The sequence below is a fragment of the Scedosporium apiospermum genome (genome assembly GCF_000732125.1).
Source record: "Scedosporium apiospermum strain IHEM 14462 chromosome Unknown SEQ_SAPIO_0044, whole genome shotgun sequence".
NCBI classification, from domain to species: Eukaryota; Fungi; Ascomycota; class Sordariomycetes; order Microascales; family Microascaceae; genus Scedosporium; species Scedosporium apiospermum.
This window is the reverse complement of record NW_015971745.1, coordinates 824401-840266: the sequence shown is the minus strand read 5'-3', so window position 1 is coordinate 840266 and position 15866 is coordinate 824401. Positions and strand designations below refer to the sequence as shown.

The following is a 15866-nucleotide window of genomic DNA, read 5'->3' as shown; positions in this document are numbered from 1 at the left end:
CGGGCCGCGGCCCTTGCTTTTAAGCGAAGGAGAGGCGGGAAGAAGAAGAAAGATAGCGGGCCTTAGCAGGGACGGGCAGACCAAAACGTCGTTCAAAGATACAGTTGGGCAAGGAAAGGGCCAAGGAAAAACATACCATGAGAGGAATTGACAGAGCGGGAAGAGTTGGCCGAGATGGTGTCGTTGTATGCCTTCGGTCATGAGTCTGATACGAGGAGGAAGAGGAACTGGCATATCCAGCCGTTCGAGCAGGCGAGACGGGGCCCGAAAGGGACGCGATTGTCTGATTCTCTCCCTCGCAGCTAGATAACTTCTGTCATACCTTGTCAGTCTTCACTCCCGCACCCTGCCCAATGCCACTATACCCTATCTTCTGCGATATTGAGGTGTGTTGTCTAATATGTACCTGCAGCAGTGAGCGGTCGAGAATGTGTAGTCTCGCACACCCAAAGAGAGGAAAAGAGAATAAGTTGGAGAATGAGCTTATATATAAGAGCTCCAAAATATAGCTTCCTCCTCGGTCCCCTCACTTTAATCTCTTGAACTTCAAGGCCCTGGAGGTGAGCTAAGCTGTGCCGGATTGTGAGAACTATTCCGAGCCTTCGGGTTTGTCTTGAAGAGGAGACAATCTCTCGCTTGTTTCCCGCCATTCGGTCCTCGTGCCACTTGCCAATCTTTACATTCGCTTGTTAATCAACACTTCCGAGAGACGATATGGTCTTCCTCTTGTACGCCTCCCTCTTAGTCGTGGGGGCTATTGTCCCCTCGGCGAATGCCCTTCGAGTCTCCACGTCCGAGGATGGCTCATCTTCCCTCGTGTTTCGCAACGGTGCCTTCTCCGTGGCCAACACCATCTACACCGGGTCGGCTGCCGGAGATAAGGCTCTGTTGGCCGCAAGCGCAGATGAACATAGGAGACGCGTTTCTTCGACCGTTCGATACACAGAAATCTCACCGGGCGTGGTTCAGGTGGATATCGTACCCCTTCAAGTTCCTGGTGATGAACTAGCTCCAGATGATCCGATAGAGGTAGACCCTCCTGTCGTTGACGTTCCCGACGGCGGTGAGGAACAGGACCCTGATGAGCAAGTTCCTGATGAGGAGGATCCGGAAGAGGGAGACGGGGAAAATGAGGAAGTGATTGTCGAGGATCCTGAGCCTGAGCCCGAGCCTGAACCAGAACCAGAGCCCCAACCAGAAGAACCTGAACCCGAGCCTGAGCCAGAACCCGAGCCAGAACCCGAGCCGGAACCGCAACCAGAGCCTGAACCCGAACCAGAACCAGAACCTCAGCCAGAACCTGAACCCGAGCCAGAACCTGAGCCCCAGCAGCCGGAGCCAGAACCACAACCACAACCAGAACCGGAACCTGAGGAACCTGAGCCTGCCCCAGAACCCGAACCAGAGCCAGAGCCAGAGCCAGAGCCGGAGCCAGAGCCAGAACCAGAGGTACCTGAACCCGAGCCAGAAGAACCTCAACCTGAACCCGAGCCGGAGCCAGAACCAGACGTACCTGAGCCTGAGCCAGAACCCGAGCCAGAACCGGAACCGGAACCGCAACCAGAGCCTGAACCTGAACCCGAACCCGAACCACAGCAGCCAGAACCTGAGGAACCAGAACCAGAACCTCAGCCAGAACCTGAACCCGAGCCAGAACCTGAGCCTCAGCAGCCGGAGCCAGAACCACAACCACAACCAGAACCGGAACCTGAGGAACCTGAGGAACCTGAGCCTGCCCCAGAACCTGAACCCGAACCTGAACCCGAACCAGAGCCAGAGCCAGAGCCAGAGCCAGAGGTGCCTGAACCCGAGCCGGAACCGGAACCAGAACCTGAGGAGCCTGAGCCGCAGCCAGAACCTGAACCTGAACCAGAGCCAGAGCCACAAGAACCACAACCACAACCAGAACCGGAACCGGAACCCCAGCCAGAGCCAGAGCCCCAGCCAGAACCTGAGCCGGAGCCGGAGCCGGAGCCAGAACCACAAGAACCAGAGCCACAACCAGAACCGGAACCTGAACCCCAACCAGAGCCTGAGCCCGAGCCAGAGCCAGAACTCCAGCCCCAGCCTCAACCCGAGCCCGAAGAACCCTTCACCGGCATCATCACAACCTCAAGCTTCACCTTCGAATCCAACGACACAATCTACGGCGTCTGGGAATACCCCTTCAACGGCAGCATCGCCAACCACGACATAACATTCCCCGTAAAGGGCCTCTTCGGCTCCCAGCCCGGCATCAACTACGCCAACGCCCGCGCCCCCTTCTTCTTCACGCGCTCCGGCTTCGGCGTCTACGTCGACACCCTCGCCATGGGGACCTTCGCCTTCGAGGGGTCCACTGCGAGCTTCTCTTTCGCTGCTGAGGAGGAGGTCAGCTATAAGGTGCTGTTTAATCCGGATCTAAAGGCGCTGTTGAGGGAGTATGCGGAGTTGTCGTCGAAGCCGGAGTTGCCGCCGGATTCGGGGTATGGACCGGTTTTCTGGTCGGATAATATTTTGAGGGATTTCCATGGGTCGGTGGAGAATGCCGAGGAAAATCTGTATGATGTTGTGGATCATTTGTATTATAACGAGATTCGCGCCACGGCAATGTTTGCTGATAGTAAGTGGTGGTGCCATTCGCGAGTTTGGAACGATTTGGAGACAGCGCTAACACAAGACACAGGACCGTATGGCACCGGAAACATGTCTTTCGGCAACTTTGACTTCGATCCCGAGTTCTTCCCCGATCCGGAGGCCTTCATCGCCAACATCACCGAGTGGGGCTACGACTTCCAGGTTCGTTCTTCCGCCCCATCAGATTAGAGCTCTAACTTCATACCCCTCGCTAACACGCCCGTCCTCGTATCAGGTTTGGGTTGCCAACAGAGCCTTCCTCGACACCGAGCTCTACACAACCGCTCTGGAAAACGGCTGGCTCTTCCCCGGCATCAACGGCGAAGAATTCCTCGGCCCGGCCCTCGACCTCACCATCCCCGAAGCTTACGAGTACTTCCAGGAGAGACTCCGCTACTTCGCCGACATTGGCGTCAAGGGCTTCAAGATTGATCGTGGCGAGGAGCACGAACTTCCAGGTAAGAGAGACTCTTCCCAGTCCCTGAGAAAGAAAAGGAAGACTGACCTATGTTGGTTCTTCTATAGATGAGCTCCAAAACCTCCACAATACCATCTTCCAGCAACTTTGCCACGAAGTAATGGTCGACAAATGGGGCGCCGGCAACTTCTTCTCCTTCTCGCGCTCCGTCGTCGACCGGGCGCGTTCTCTCACGGCCGTCTGGAACGGAGACTCCCAGGCGGACTGGGAAGGTCTCGCCTTCTCCGTTGCCTCGGGTATCCGCGCAGGTCTTCTTCTTTTCTCTACCTGGGGATCTGATATTGGCGGCTACACGAGGCCCGATGAAACCACACCCAGCGAGGAGCTTTGGGCTCGCTGGATGCAATTCGGAGCCTTCTCGCCTCACTATGTAAGTTATTATCCCATTTACTTGCGTGACTTCACGGTGATGGAAGTGTTTCTTACACTCGCCATCCTGCAGGAAATCATGGTTGGAGATGGCCACACGCCCTGGTACGAACCCTACAGCAGCGAGCTCCTCGATGTCCTCAAGAAGACCGCCGACTGGCACACCCGCCTCATCCCCTACATCCGCTCCTACACCTACCAATCCACGCAAACGGGAATTCCCGTCATCCGCGCCCTCTTCCTCGAATACCCCGTCGACGGCACCATCTACGAGACGGGCGACGCCTACGCCTTTGGCGCGGAATTCTTCGTGGCACCCTTCATCGCTGAGGGTGGCGTGCGTACCGTGTACTTCCCAGATGCTGGCGAGAACTCGGCGTCGCGCAAGTTCGTCGATTGGTTCAACAAGACCGCCATCTACCACGGAGGTACGGAGATAGAGGTCGCCCTGCCGCTCGACGAGTTTCCCGTCTACGTACGTGAGGGGTCCATCGTCCCCACGGGTGACATCTACCAGGGTAATGCCAAGTGGATCGAGGACTGGAAACCTACACTCGAGATCGAGTTCTACCCCAGCTACGCCGTCGAGGAGTCTAGGTTCGAGTACCTAAGGGCCGATGGCGAGATCGCCGTCATCACCATGAGGACGAACCGTGAGGCCGAGACCGTATTGGTCCAGACCGACGCCCTGGGTGTCGAGGGCGTCTTCAAGGTCTACAGCAAGACTGGCGCCGCGGAAATTCCCTTCACGCCGGATTCGATGAGCTTCCTGATGGACAAGGTCGCCACGCTCTTCGATTAAGGGAGCCCGGCGAGCCCGCGTGGGGTTGGATTGGCTCAGAATAGTCGGGAGCTACTTATGCCTGCAACATTTTTATTGATTTTCAAGATGGAAAACGAAGGAGGATGTATAGTACTTACCTAAAAATCTCTCACCCGTCGAGATGAAGCCGTAATATGATTTGAATTTTCCCCCCACGGAGGAGTGCATGCGAAGAACGTCTTGCATCGAGCCGTCCCAAGATTTCTCTTTTTTCCGATGAATTCTACCAGTAAAGTGTAGCATTTTCATCACAAGGTCTTTTCGGATATTAGCGATCCCTGAGATCTTCGATAACCAACATCGTGGGATCGGATCGGGATTGGGGCGGGACGGGAAGTGGGTCCCCGCCGAGCTGAAATCCCGGGCTGGGCTTAGGCGGCTCCGAGGCCATGTGTTTGAATCCTCTGCTCTCGTTGGCTGCCGCATCAGCGACCACCCCCATCGGTGCCCCCCAGGTGCACAACATAGCCCTCACTGCCAGGTAGGAGAGCCAAGAATTGCCAAGAAATCTCGGCATCGCAAGGTCGTTGCGGACGGGGGAGGCCGCGGAGGTGGCCTTCCTGAAAACTCTGCTAAGGATCGATCTATATGCGGAGATCGTGGTGCTAACCTGATGACGATCCTGGAGAGTTTTTCAAACAGCTGTTTGCATAATCTAGTAGGATCAAGTCTCGAGAATGGTTTCCTAGTTCAGGTTCGGTAAAGCGAGTGGGAAGCCGAGCCAAGTAGCGCCCGAGACCTTAATACTTCTTGACGAACTTTGGGGTCCGCCGTCGCCCCTAATAACGAGCGAGTGCTATGAAAAATAACCAATTAGGAAACAGATCTTCGTAAAAGTATCGAGTAATGTCAAAGCCCGCGTGGGATATCCTACAAATTAACAGCAGTGGGTGGTCTGAAGTGGCGGAAGCTTCAGAAGTAAGAGTGACAGCAGTCAAGTGCTGCTGTTTCCTGGCGCCCCCGACCACAGGTGAGAGGTTTGATGGGTAAGGAGAACTCCAACTACTCGCCTTGCTCGTGTGATCACTTTCCCCTCTCGGTCTAAGCATCAGGGAAATGAGACCAAGGAGAGGCGTACATTACATTGCGAGATGCGACGCTCTGCTAGTGTACGCACACAAGGGAGGGTCCCCTGCACTCCGTGGAGAACCGCAGTGGTGGAACCCGATCAATAGGCACCATCGAGCCTGGCAGTCTCGGATGGCTAGGTACTGTACATACAGGCTGGCCTGTAGAGGGGGGTATGGATAAGATTGGGGATGCGGAAGAGTGTGATTTGCCTTTGCGGCCCCCCTCGACTCTACTCTTGGCCTCGAAGGATACCACCAGTCGGAAACATTTCATTTGGGGGCGGTGTCCAAAAGAGTAATTCGTCTCGTGTGCGAAGTGCCTCATCGCGAGCATTGTCGATGGGAAACCACTTTACTTGGAAACTAAGGGGATGCCGAGTTGCCTAGACGGGCACCGAGTACGAAGATCGACTCCTAAAGACGGAACAGGGTTTCTCGGGCCGCAAGGCAGTTGCAATTCTCATGATGTAAGGGCATGCTAGTGAAGAATGCTACTTCAGCTTTAGTCGATGTGTCTGGAAACAAGTGGCGAAGGGAGTTGTTGAAAGATCATCGAACTCGCTGTCATCTACGAAGTACGGGAAGATGTAAGATAGGAAGCTGGATCTTCGCATAGGATCGCCGGCTTGGCTTCTCTACTAGGTAGAGCCTCTCTAAAACGCTTGGATATACTTTGAGGAGAATGCTAGAGAGATCAAACTTTTTATCACCGGGAGGAGCCAACGCCGACAAGGGGAGACAATCAGTGATGTGGCGGCAACTCTTTTCGCCTAACACCTAGCTGCTTCTGATACCGAGATGCTGGGACGGGGCTACGGGCGTTGTTTTGAGGATCACCCCAGATATTACAGATCAAGAACATGATTTTGGAGCCACTGGTCTAATAACATTGAACGTCCATTCCTAGAGACACTGGTCGGAGTGGGTACTACCGGGAGCTTGTCCCGTCGGAGCAGGGGTGAAAATGACACCAGTAGGTCGGTCCTTGGAGCATTCCTCCACCAGGTGAATGCGATGAGCGGAGCTTGGTCAAAGGCAAAGAATAAAGCCGATATCGACAGTAAAAGAAAAGCACATATCTCAGTGCTGCAAAGCTCGAAACAGGACCGAGTGACGAGCATAACCCGGATGCAATATTCGGCGATATCTGCGGGCGCGGATCCCAAAAGCACAACATCAGAGGCCCTGAAGCAGAGGCGTGAGTACCTACCTTCTTCGTATGGGCGGGACGTACTCCGTACTTCGTAGCTGACTCGCAGGGTCGCCTGGCCAGTCAGTAAGGGTAGCTACCTGGCGTGTGCGCAGAGCAGTCCCGGGGTCCATCGGCGCCATCCCCAAAGCATCACCGAAGCTCGTGGGACATGGGCAAACTCTCGTAACATGCCTCGTACGAAAGTACACTAGACCAGAGCTGGCTTGAGGGCTCGCAGCCTATTGCCCCATTCATCCCTAAGAGAGATTTAACTCAAGTCTCGAGCCTACGGAGTACTATGCTCTGAGGCGACGAAGACCTCACATAATCGGTGGGGTGAGGGCATGTGGGGTTCGAAGCTTGCTTATTGTTTTGCAGCAAGAGCTGAGCCAATAAATATGGCGATGTTGACGCATGACGTGTGCCACTCGATGGAGGAAGATATTGAACGGTAAACGTTGTCAACAGCAATTGATGAAGTGCGGACGTGCTGAGCTGCTTGTGTTGGCGTTTTCGAAGTACACTAGAACTGCACGGTAGCTCGCCGCAAACGTAGGTACATCTCAGTGGAGTGCAAAAGGGCCCCGGAGGCGAGTTTAACTGGACGTGCGCTGACTTCGAGATGAAATCCAACAATATTCCTCCCATCGCGAGAGAAGGAGGAACGTTGAAGAGTCAAGGGCCCCACGCACGTGTTGACATCTGAGTTTGTGATTTGTTTGACCCGACCGGGGACTCTCCACTTCGAATGAAGGGACTTAACCATAACTGCGACATAAAGCTACAGGAACCAGACTCGTTAAGGTACCCATCATCCGGCGCCGTGCCTGCTGGAAGAGGACGGGAGCTTTCCCTCCTGGCCAATCGGCGGCAGGTGTATCGCAGGTGTGGTGGAATTTAAGCTTCTTATTGGCCAAAGCGAATTTTGCACCTCAAAGTACAGTACTTCTGGAATCTTTAGAAGGCGCAGCCGAAGGAAGAGAGATCTTGTCCGCCCTCGACTACACAAACTAGTGTACTCGTACTCGTACTACTAACATTAAAGATAGTAGTACTTAGAGCGCTTGAAGTCTAGTGAAGCTTACTACGTAGTGTTCTCACGCCCCGGATGAAGGCGCTAAAAAAATTAGGAAACTGCGCGACACCTTGTATTCCTGTTTCTTTATGGTCCTGAAGCAAGATTGAAGCTTGATCTTTGAGAAGTGGGCATATTCTGGGGGAGGGCACGCGACCTTTGACCGAGTCCAAGAGTGGCAGGGAATGTCAAATGCCTTCGATAAAGAAAGTTGTGCTCACCCACTTTTTTTTTTTTTTCGAGAAGCTCTGGACATGGAGTCTCGAAGTATAGGGATCAAGTGCTCGTTTCAAGTCGCGGCATCCAAATATATCGATGCCAAGTGACGGCTAGGAGCATCCGATTTACCTTTTTTGTTTCAAACTCGCACTTGTGAAGCCTGCTCTGGGCTAATATTAGAACATGATTACACTCTGTATTTCCTCCAGTCCTATTGTGTCACTTCGAAAGTCCATTGTCATCCCCACGGCAGTCCTGCCTTTAGGTCCTGCCTTTAGTGTTTCCCATGGGGATCTTGCTTTGCCCCACGCTGTGGCGTTGTCTCCCGACTGTTGATCATCAAGTGTGGATGTTGAAGGTGTGAAGATGCTGGCCCGACATTGCCCCCACGATTTACCTGAAGACGGGGGCGACCAATGACTTGCAACTTTGGAGCATCGTGCCCACGTCTCCGTAAGGCTGGACATTCCATGAGTTATCTCTGGAAATCCAGGCCCGCAAATCCATCGATCGATAATCGAATCCTTAACTCTTGGAATTATTCCGCGACTTGCCGATGATCAATTGATGTGTAAAAAAGGAAAGGATTAAAAAAAGAACAGGGAAAAACAAACAGATTGCCACAAAAGGGTGAGTATCACAAGTCTAGAAGCACTAACCAAAGTGGACACAGCATCAGTCGGTGTGGATCGGGTGCTTTGATGTTGTCTCTTAGTATCGTATCCAGGCATTAATGTTTAACTTTCCTTCTCTAACTCGGTGGGTATGCCCAGACCTGCTAGTTGTAAGAATTTTTCTTGCGCCGCACAACAGCCGGGCTCTCATATGAGACTCTTGTTCTGAACCCGACTTGAGTTAGCGACCGACGGTTTGATGTTGATCCACTTTGTTTGCCAACACTCTCGTTTCTGGAATCGATGAGGGCAGTTGAGCTGTCGATCTTCTACCAGGAATTGTACCGCACCTCGGCGGCTCTAGATTCTGGCACACTCGAACTTTTGAGGGAAATAGAGTCGCCCGATCCTCATTAAGCATTTAATATTATTCATAGCGCATTTCTTTTTTAGAGGGCCGAAAAGGATCCCCGCTTCATACTTTGTTATCCGTTAAAGTGTTGTGTTGTTTGTGGGTTGAACTGACACGACCAAGTACGGAGCACGAAGTATCCGACTTCGTCCAGCAGTAGCCAGATTGTCGAGGCACACCCCCTGCCCCCACCGAACCCCGGTTCCCCACGCCCTCTCTCGGTGTACAGCTTGGGAAGTGATGCATGCGAGTCGACATTAATCGATCACAGAATCGGTCGCGACTCCCAGTCTTGCTTGGCCCCATCCCACATGCCTTTCATGGTTTATTCGCTCTTTCTCTCACCACTCGGCCCTGACTGCCACTTACTCTGTACACCTTCCCATCAATTGATCGATGCTCGCCCACGATCCTGGTACAGATATTCTTACTGGTGAAATGAGCTGTATGTACTGTACATTGCAGATGCGGACACCGACCCAGAATCCACCCCCACCCTTTCCCGCCACCACCCACAACTCACACTCCCCTGGCCATGTACTCTACTTCGTACATGCCTCCACTTACACTGCAAGGTCTAGTCTAATCAATGTTTTTTTGCGACCGACTCTAAATTCTCCTCTCGTTTACTGTCGCATGTTCGATTGCCTTTTTGGGAAAATAGTCCTTGACCCTGTCTGTGAAGACTGTAGAGACTGTACATGCCCATCAATCTCCCTCGAAACACAGGAAAAACAAGAGAGATATTAGCTATTAGCGTAGGACCTCCGAGATGTATATATTTCTTCTTCCATCCGCTCACATTTCCTACTTGATCTTCCTCGATCCTCCTGTCTTCATCCGCCTCTTTAAGCTTGCCTTTCCTTACCTTACTCGGGTCCCTTTTCCCCCAAGGCGAAACGCCTCCTCATCCAAGCTCTCAAAGGAGCCTGTCTTGAGGATATCCCAATCTTATCACGTTCTTCCTTTACCTCTTCTCCTTGGCCCTCCATATCATAACGGCCTAAACCTTACCTATCCATACACATATCGACACCGCCCAACATGGTGCTGTCACGGTACAACTACCTCTTCGCGGTAGGCACAATCTTTGCCTTCCTAGATGCCTGGAACATCGGTACGTTGTGTCCCTCTCCTCAAGACTAATATGCTGTCCCATCATCTTCTAACGCATCATCTCCCACCTTTAGGTGCCAACGATGTGGCCAACTCCTGGGCCAACTCGGTCGCTGCGCGATCCGTTTCGTACATCCAGGCCATGTTTCTAGCCTCCATAATGGAATTCAGCGGTGCCCTCGGTGTAGGTGCTCGCGTTGCCGATACGATTCGTACGAAGGTTGTCGACACCAGCGCTTTCAAGGACACCCCCGAGCTCCTCATGCTTGGCATGGTCTGCGCTGTCATCGCTTCGTCTACTTTCCTTACCATCGCTACCAAGTGCGGTTTCCCCGTCTCTACCACCCACTCCCTCCTCGGTGGAGTCATTGGTATGGGTATAGCCACTGTTGGCGCCAACGGCGTCAAGTGGGTCGGAAGCAGCAAGGACGGCGCGACCGGCGTCATTACCGGCGGTGTCGTCCAGGTCTTCCTCGCGTGGGTCATCGCCCCCGTTCTGTCAGGTATCTTCTCCGCCCTCATCTTCACCATCACCAAGTACGCTATCCTGCTCCGCAAAAACCCTCTCAAGATGGGTCTCTGGGCCGTGCCTGTGTACTTCTCCATCGGCGCTGCACTCCTCGCCATGTTGCTCATCTGGAAGGGCGGCAGCTACAAGGTCGACCTCACTGACGCCCAGATTCCCGGTGTCATCGTCGGAACCGGCATTGGTTTCGGTCTCCTCGTCGGCCTGACGCTTGTGCCGTGGCTCTACCGAGTCATCTACCTCGAGGACTGGCAGATGAGGTGGTACCACATCTTCCAAGGTCCCTTCCTCTTCAAGAGGGGTCCGGTTCCCCCCGCGCCCGAAAGCTTCAAGGGCCCGGTCAAGAACTTCTACGAGGGCCATCTCACTGTTGAGGAGCTTGAGGCTAGGCGTGCTAGGGCCCGCGCTGCCCGCGGTGATGTTGAGAATGGCTCGGGTGACAAGACTGACGGTGCTATTGCCGGTGAGAAGGTCGTCGGTTCGGACTGCTCCGCGGACCACTCCACGGGCGAGGTTCAGGAACAGCCCCAGAAGAAGTCTCTCGTCGGCCCCAAGCCCGATGGCCCTTGGTATTCGGGACACGTCCTCTTTTGGTACGTCAAGTGGGCTCTTCTCCGTGGTGTTGACCGCGACGTCGTTAGCGCCCAGTCCGAGAAGACCGTCATTGGCGGTGACATTCAGGAAATGCATGCCCGTGCCCAGCAGTTCGACAACAAGACGGAGTACCTCTTTACCTTCCTTCAAATCATGACTGCTGCCACGGCCTCCTTCACCCACGGCGCCAACGACGTCTCTAACGCCATCGGTCCCTACGCTACCATTTACGAAATTTGGGACTCGGGGGTCCTTCCCGAATCGGGAAAGTCTCAGGTACCCACCTGGATTCTGTAAGTTTGATCATGCCCCACGCTCCCAAACGCCAAAACAGACATCTCGAACTTCAACTAACATCAAATCCTCCCCTCAGCGTATTCGGCGGCGCCGGAATTGTGATCGGGTAAGTCAGATCAGTATTTTTATGTAATTTACTATTTTCCAGGCATACCGCATGCTAACAGCTCCTTCAGCTTGTGGAGCTACGGCTATAAAATAATGTCGAATTTAGGAAACCGCTTGACGCTCCAGTCACCATCGCGAGGTTTTTCGATTGAAATGGGTGGTGTTATCGCTATTATCATGGCTACGCGTCTCAAGCTCCCCATTTCGACCACACAGTGCATCACCGGTGCTACTGTGGGCGTTGGTCTCTGCAATGGTGATTGGCGGGCTATCAACTGGCGTATGGTTGCCTGGATTTACCTCGGGTGGTTCATCACCCTCCCTTGCGCTGGTATTATCTCTGGTGTTCTCATGGGCTTCATTATCAACGCTCCTCGCTGGCCGATGTCCTAAATTCAGAACCATTCGACTTGACTATCTATTCTTTTTGTTTTCTACTTTTTTGGCATAGCATGCATTCTTGGTCTTTTTTGGCTATTCTTTTTCCCAGGACATAGAGAGGGTGGAAGAAATGGCGTTTGGGAAAAGGAGTATTTCATTTCGTTTCTTGTTTCCTTGGGGATTTGGAGCCTGTTAGTGTTTGGGTTGGATAACTAGTTTGAAAACGCATCTCCCTCTTTTTGTTTAGCTGGTACTGCAGTTTGAGCAGACATCAATAAATGAAATCACAATGCATCGGTGAGGAATATCGTTCCATTCTTGGGTCGTTCGGGGAACCAGGAAGAAATTTGGTATACAACAGCTAGGGCAGTTGCAAGAAGTTGCGTTTCGTTCCAAACAGAACTGCAGTCGCTTTTCATCGTCATGAAACTCTACTCTTTTAAAGCTCTCCCATCGGCAAAAACATGGAAATTCACTGGAATATGACCACTTGGCCGGTGAAGAGGTCATGCTGAAGGTGCATGAGAAGGTGATATTGGACGAGCAGCTGGTGTAGCGAGGCCTTGAGCAGTTCTCGTTGGGTCATGTTGAATTCTGAGACCAGTCATTAGATGCACCCGATAGATGGCCACTTTTCGAGTGGGAATTATCTATTACCCGTTTCCTAAAAGGAGGCTTGGCCCAGATGGGTTGAAACCCGGAGACCCGGCGTTCGTTCCGGAGCACGTCCCGAGAGACATCGGAGGTGGAGAATTTCAGTAAATTAAGAAGGCGGTCAACAGCGGCAGAAACTCTGATAAGATAAGCCGAAAAAAAAAGTTCCCGTGAAAACAGTGGGAAGCAGCTTCCCCCAATCTTTCAACCTCTAAAACCATTCATTTCGCAGCACAAGGAAAAGGAAAGCGCGAAGGGGGAAAAAAAGGGGAGGAAATATCGCTCCATTTTATGTGTGGGTACACTATCACCCAATTTATTCCCTAACAATTCCGCAAATGTATGCTCGGTACATCCCGCCGCCGAGAGCGAAACCGACGCCTCAGGCGGCAGATGTCAGAGACGATGGTCTAGACGAATTGCAGAACGGGGCTACGACGCATGAAGATGGATCCAGGACCGGAGGAGTAGCTGCGCCGCCGCCGCCTGTGCCGAGTGATTCGTTTTCGTACGCGCGATATGTTCCGAAGGTGAAGAAGGACTCGGCGGCGGGGGTGAATGGAGATGGACGGAGGAAGAGGAAGTGGGAGGAGAGGGATGGTGACAAGGGTGATGGCAAGAAAGAAATACGGGACGAAGAAAATACGGTAGAAAAGAGGGGGGATCCTGTTGTTGAGGAGGTAGAGGTCGAACCCGACCCGAAGAAGAAAGCGAAGAAAGAAAAGAGGGAAAAGAAGTCGAAGAAGAAAGATGCCGAGACGGAGGATGAGGCGGACGGCGATGTGAGAATGCTCGATGCTAGTGCGCCTGCGGGAGAGGAGGAGGAGGATAAATCGCTAGAAGAGGTGGAGAAGGAGAAGGAAAAGGAGGAACGAAGGCGAAGAAAGGAAGAGAAGAGGAAGCGCAAGGAGGAGAAAGAGGAGAGGAGACGGCGCAAATCAGAGGGCGAGGAACCACCGGGTCCAGCTTCGAAGGATGAAGACGTCGAGATGACTGCCCCTCCCGCCGAGGCTAAGCAAGTTCTCGCCCTAGAATCCGAGGAATCCAAAGCGAAGAAGGAAAAGAAAGAGAAAAAGAAGCGAAAAGAGGCGATGACGGAGTCCGGAGAGGCAGCAGAGGGCCACGAAGCCGTAGCCAAACACCACCAAGCAGTCCTGGACCGGAAAGAAAAGGCTATGAGGAATATCCAGTTCCTACCGCCCGAAGCGCTCGTGACGAGCAAGCCAGCCGACGACCTCGAAGAAAAAGGTGTCGAACCGGTTGAGATGCACGGGCTGCAGCCACTTCCGCAACCCGAGCCAGTGGAGTTCGACACCTCCGCCCAGCCGACTTTCGACGCACTCCCCTCCTGGATCTCCGAACCAATCCGCGTCGAAGAAGGCACGCGGGTCCCGTTCACAGACCTCGGCATTCCCGAGAAAGTAGCTCGTTCGCTGGAGTCCAAGGGCTACAAGGATGCGTTTGCGGTCCAGACCGCAGCCATCCCCCTTCTGCTACCGACGGCGAAGCGTCTCCAGGGCGATGTCCTCGTCTCCGCCGCCACCGGATCGGGAAAGACCCTGGCGTATGCGATCCCCATTGTTCAGGACCTTAGCCAGGGAGTGGTTACGCGATTACGTGCTGTGGTTGTGCTGCCCACGAGAGAGCTGGTTAAGCAGGCGAAGGAAGCGTTTGACATTTGTGCGAGTGCTTTTGATGGTCAGGGACGGAAGCGTGTGCGAGTTGGTATCGCGTATGGTAGTCAGGCTATCAAGGCCGAGCAGAATGCTCTTATTGAGAGGGAGGAGCGGTATGACCCGGAAGCTTACAAAACGGCCGAGGGCGAAGGCAACAGCGATGCGCTTCTAACAGAGGACGATGACGCCTCTCAACAACATCGTCAAAAAGTCCTAAGAGGAACGTTGCCAGATCACATCGTGAAATTCAACTCTACTGTCGACATCCTCATTTGTACGCCCGGCCGCCTCGTCGACCACATCCAACAAACGCAGGGTTTCTCTCTCGACTACGTACGCTGGCTCATCATCGACGAAGGCGACAAGCTCTTGGAACAAAACTATCAAAACTGGATACCCATCGTCATGAATGCCCTCAAGACAGACCCCAGCACCAGCATCATCGGAGCGCGGGACTTTCCCAACTCGCATCTTAGTGGTGTTAGAAAAGTCTTCTTGAGTGCTACCCTTACGAGCAAGGGCAGTTTAGCTGCTATGGGCGAGCTCGATCTTAAGCGGCCGCAACTCGTCGTCCTCGGCGGCACCGGCGGTAAGATGCAGGCAGCTGAAGAACTCGTCTTACCTGATACGCTTCACGAAGCTACTATTCGCGTCAGGGACGAGAACCTCAAGCCGCTCTTCTTGCACGAACTCCTCATGAGTTCACACATGCGCACCGCCACCGCTACCGAAACCGAAGAACATACTTCCTCGACCTCGTCCTCCGAAGAATCAGACGCCGAAGACACGACGCCCAAGAATCCCTCCATCTTCCCCTCAACAGCCCTCATCTTCACCAAATCTAACGAATCCGCCCTCCGCCTCTCCCGCCTCCTAACCCTCCTCAACCCCTCCCTTTCCCCCATCCTCGGCACCCTCACCTCCGCAACCCCGCCCCACACCCGCCGCCGCACAATCTCCCACTTCACAACCTCCCGCATCCGCCTCCTCGTCGCCTCCGACCTCGTCGCCCGCGGCATCGACCTCCCCAACCTCGACCATGTCGTCAACTACGACTTGCCGCCTAGCGTCGAGGCGTACGTGCACCGCGTGGGGCGCACGGCTAGGGCTGGACGAAAAGGTTGGGCGTGGACTTTGGTGCCGGATGGGAAGGAGGGTGGGTGGTTCTGGGGTGAGGTTGTTAGGGGGCGGAGGATTGCGAGGAGGGAGGGTGTGGAGAGGGTTAGGCTTGGTGAGGAGCAGGGGGTGAGGGATGGGGAGGTTGGTGAGGAGAGGATTGGGGATTATGAGAGGGCTTTGGCGGAGTTGGCGAGGGAGGCTAGTAAGGGGAAGAAGAGGTAGTAGTATTACAGGCTTGTTTAGGGGGGAAAGGGGATATAGATATGAGATGGTCAAATAGACGGGTCTTTTGAGTTGAATTCAACTTTTCATATTATCTCTCGCTTTTTTTCTTTCCGAAAGAGAAATAAAGATGAGAAAACAAGCTACCTCAACATAATGATACAATCCCGCTGTCTGCCTTCTCCCAGAAGTAAAGAGTAATACTCTTCGTAATACCCTTCCATTAACGTCCTCCCCGCCGACCTCCAGCTCGCCTCGCAGTAGACGTTCCTCTTCCTCGCCCCCTACTACCCCCGACTGCTGTC

General features: G+C 53.5%; 2 protein-coding genes and 1 pseudogene across 2 annotated transcripts; all 3 read left to right on the top strand.

The window, feature by feature from the left end:
• Window positions 1-714: 714 nt before the first annotated feature.
• On the top strand, window positions 715-4265 carry SAPIO_CDS1077 (uncharacterized protein; the record flags this gene model as incomplete). Its single annotated transcript, XM_016784312.1, has 4 exons — window positions 715-2602; window positions 2666-2778; window positions 2852-3074; window positions 3142-4265. The coding sequence occupies 4 exons, from the start codon at window positions 715-717 to the stop codon at window positions 4263-4265; spliced, it is 3348 nt and encodes a 1115-aa protein (XP_016645992.1).
• Window positions 4266-9912: 5647 nt separating this feature from the next.
• On the top strand, window positions 9913-11902 carry SAPIO_CDS1076 (Phosphate-repressible phosphate permease; the record flags this gene model as incomplete). Its single annotated transcript, XM_016784302.1, has 4 exons — window positions 9913-9985; window positions 10059-11397; window positions 11478-11507; window positions 11578-11902. 4 exons carry the CDS (start codon window positions 9913-9915, stop codon window positions 11900-11902), a joined length of 1767 nt encoding a protein of 588 aa, XP_016645991.1.
• Window positions 11903-12882: 980 nt separating this feature from the next.
• Window positions 12883-15561, top strand: SAPIO_CDS1075 (annotated as a pseudogene; the record flags this gene model as incomplete).
• Between the last annotated feature and the right edge of the window lie 305 nt (window positions 15562-15866).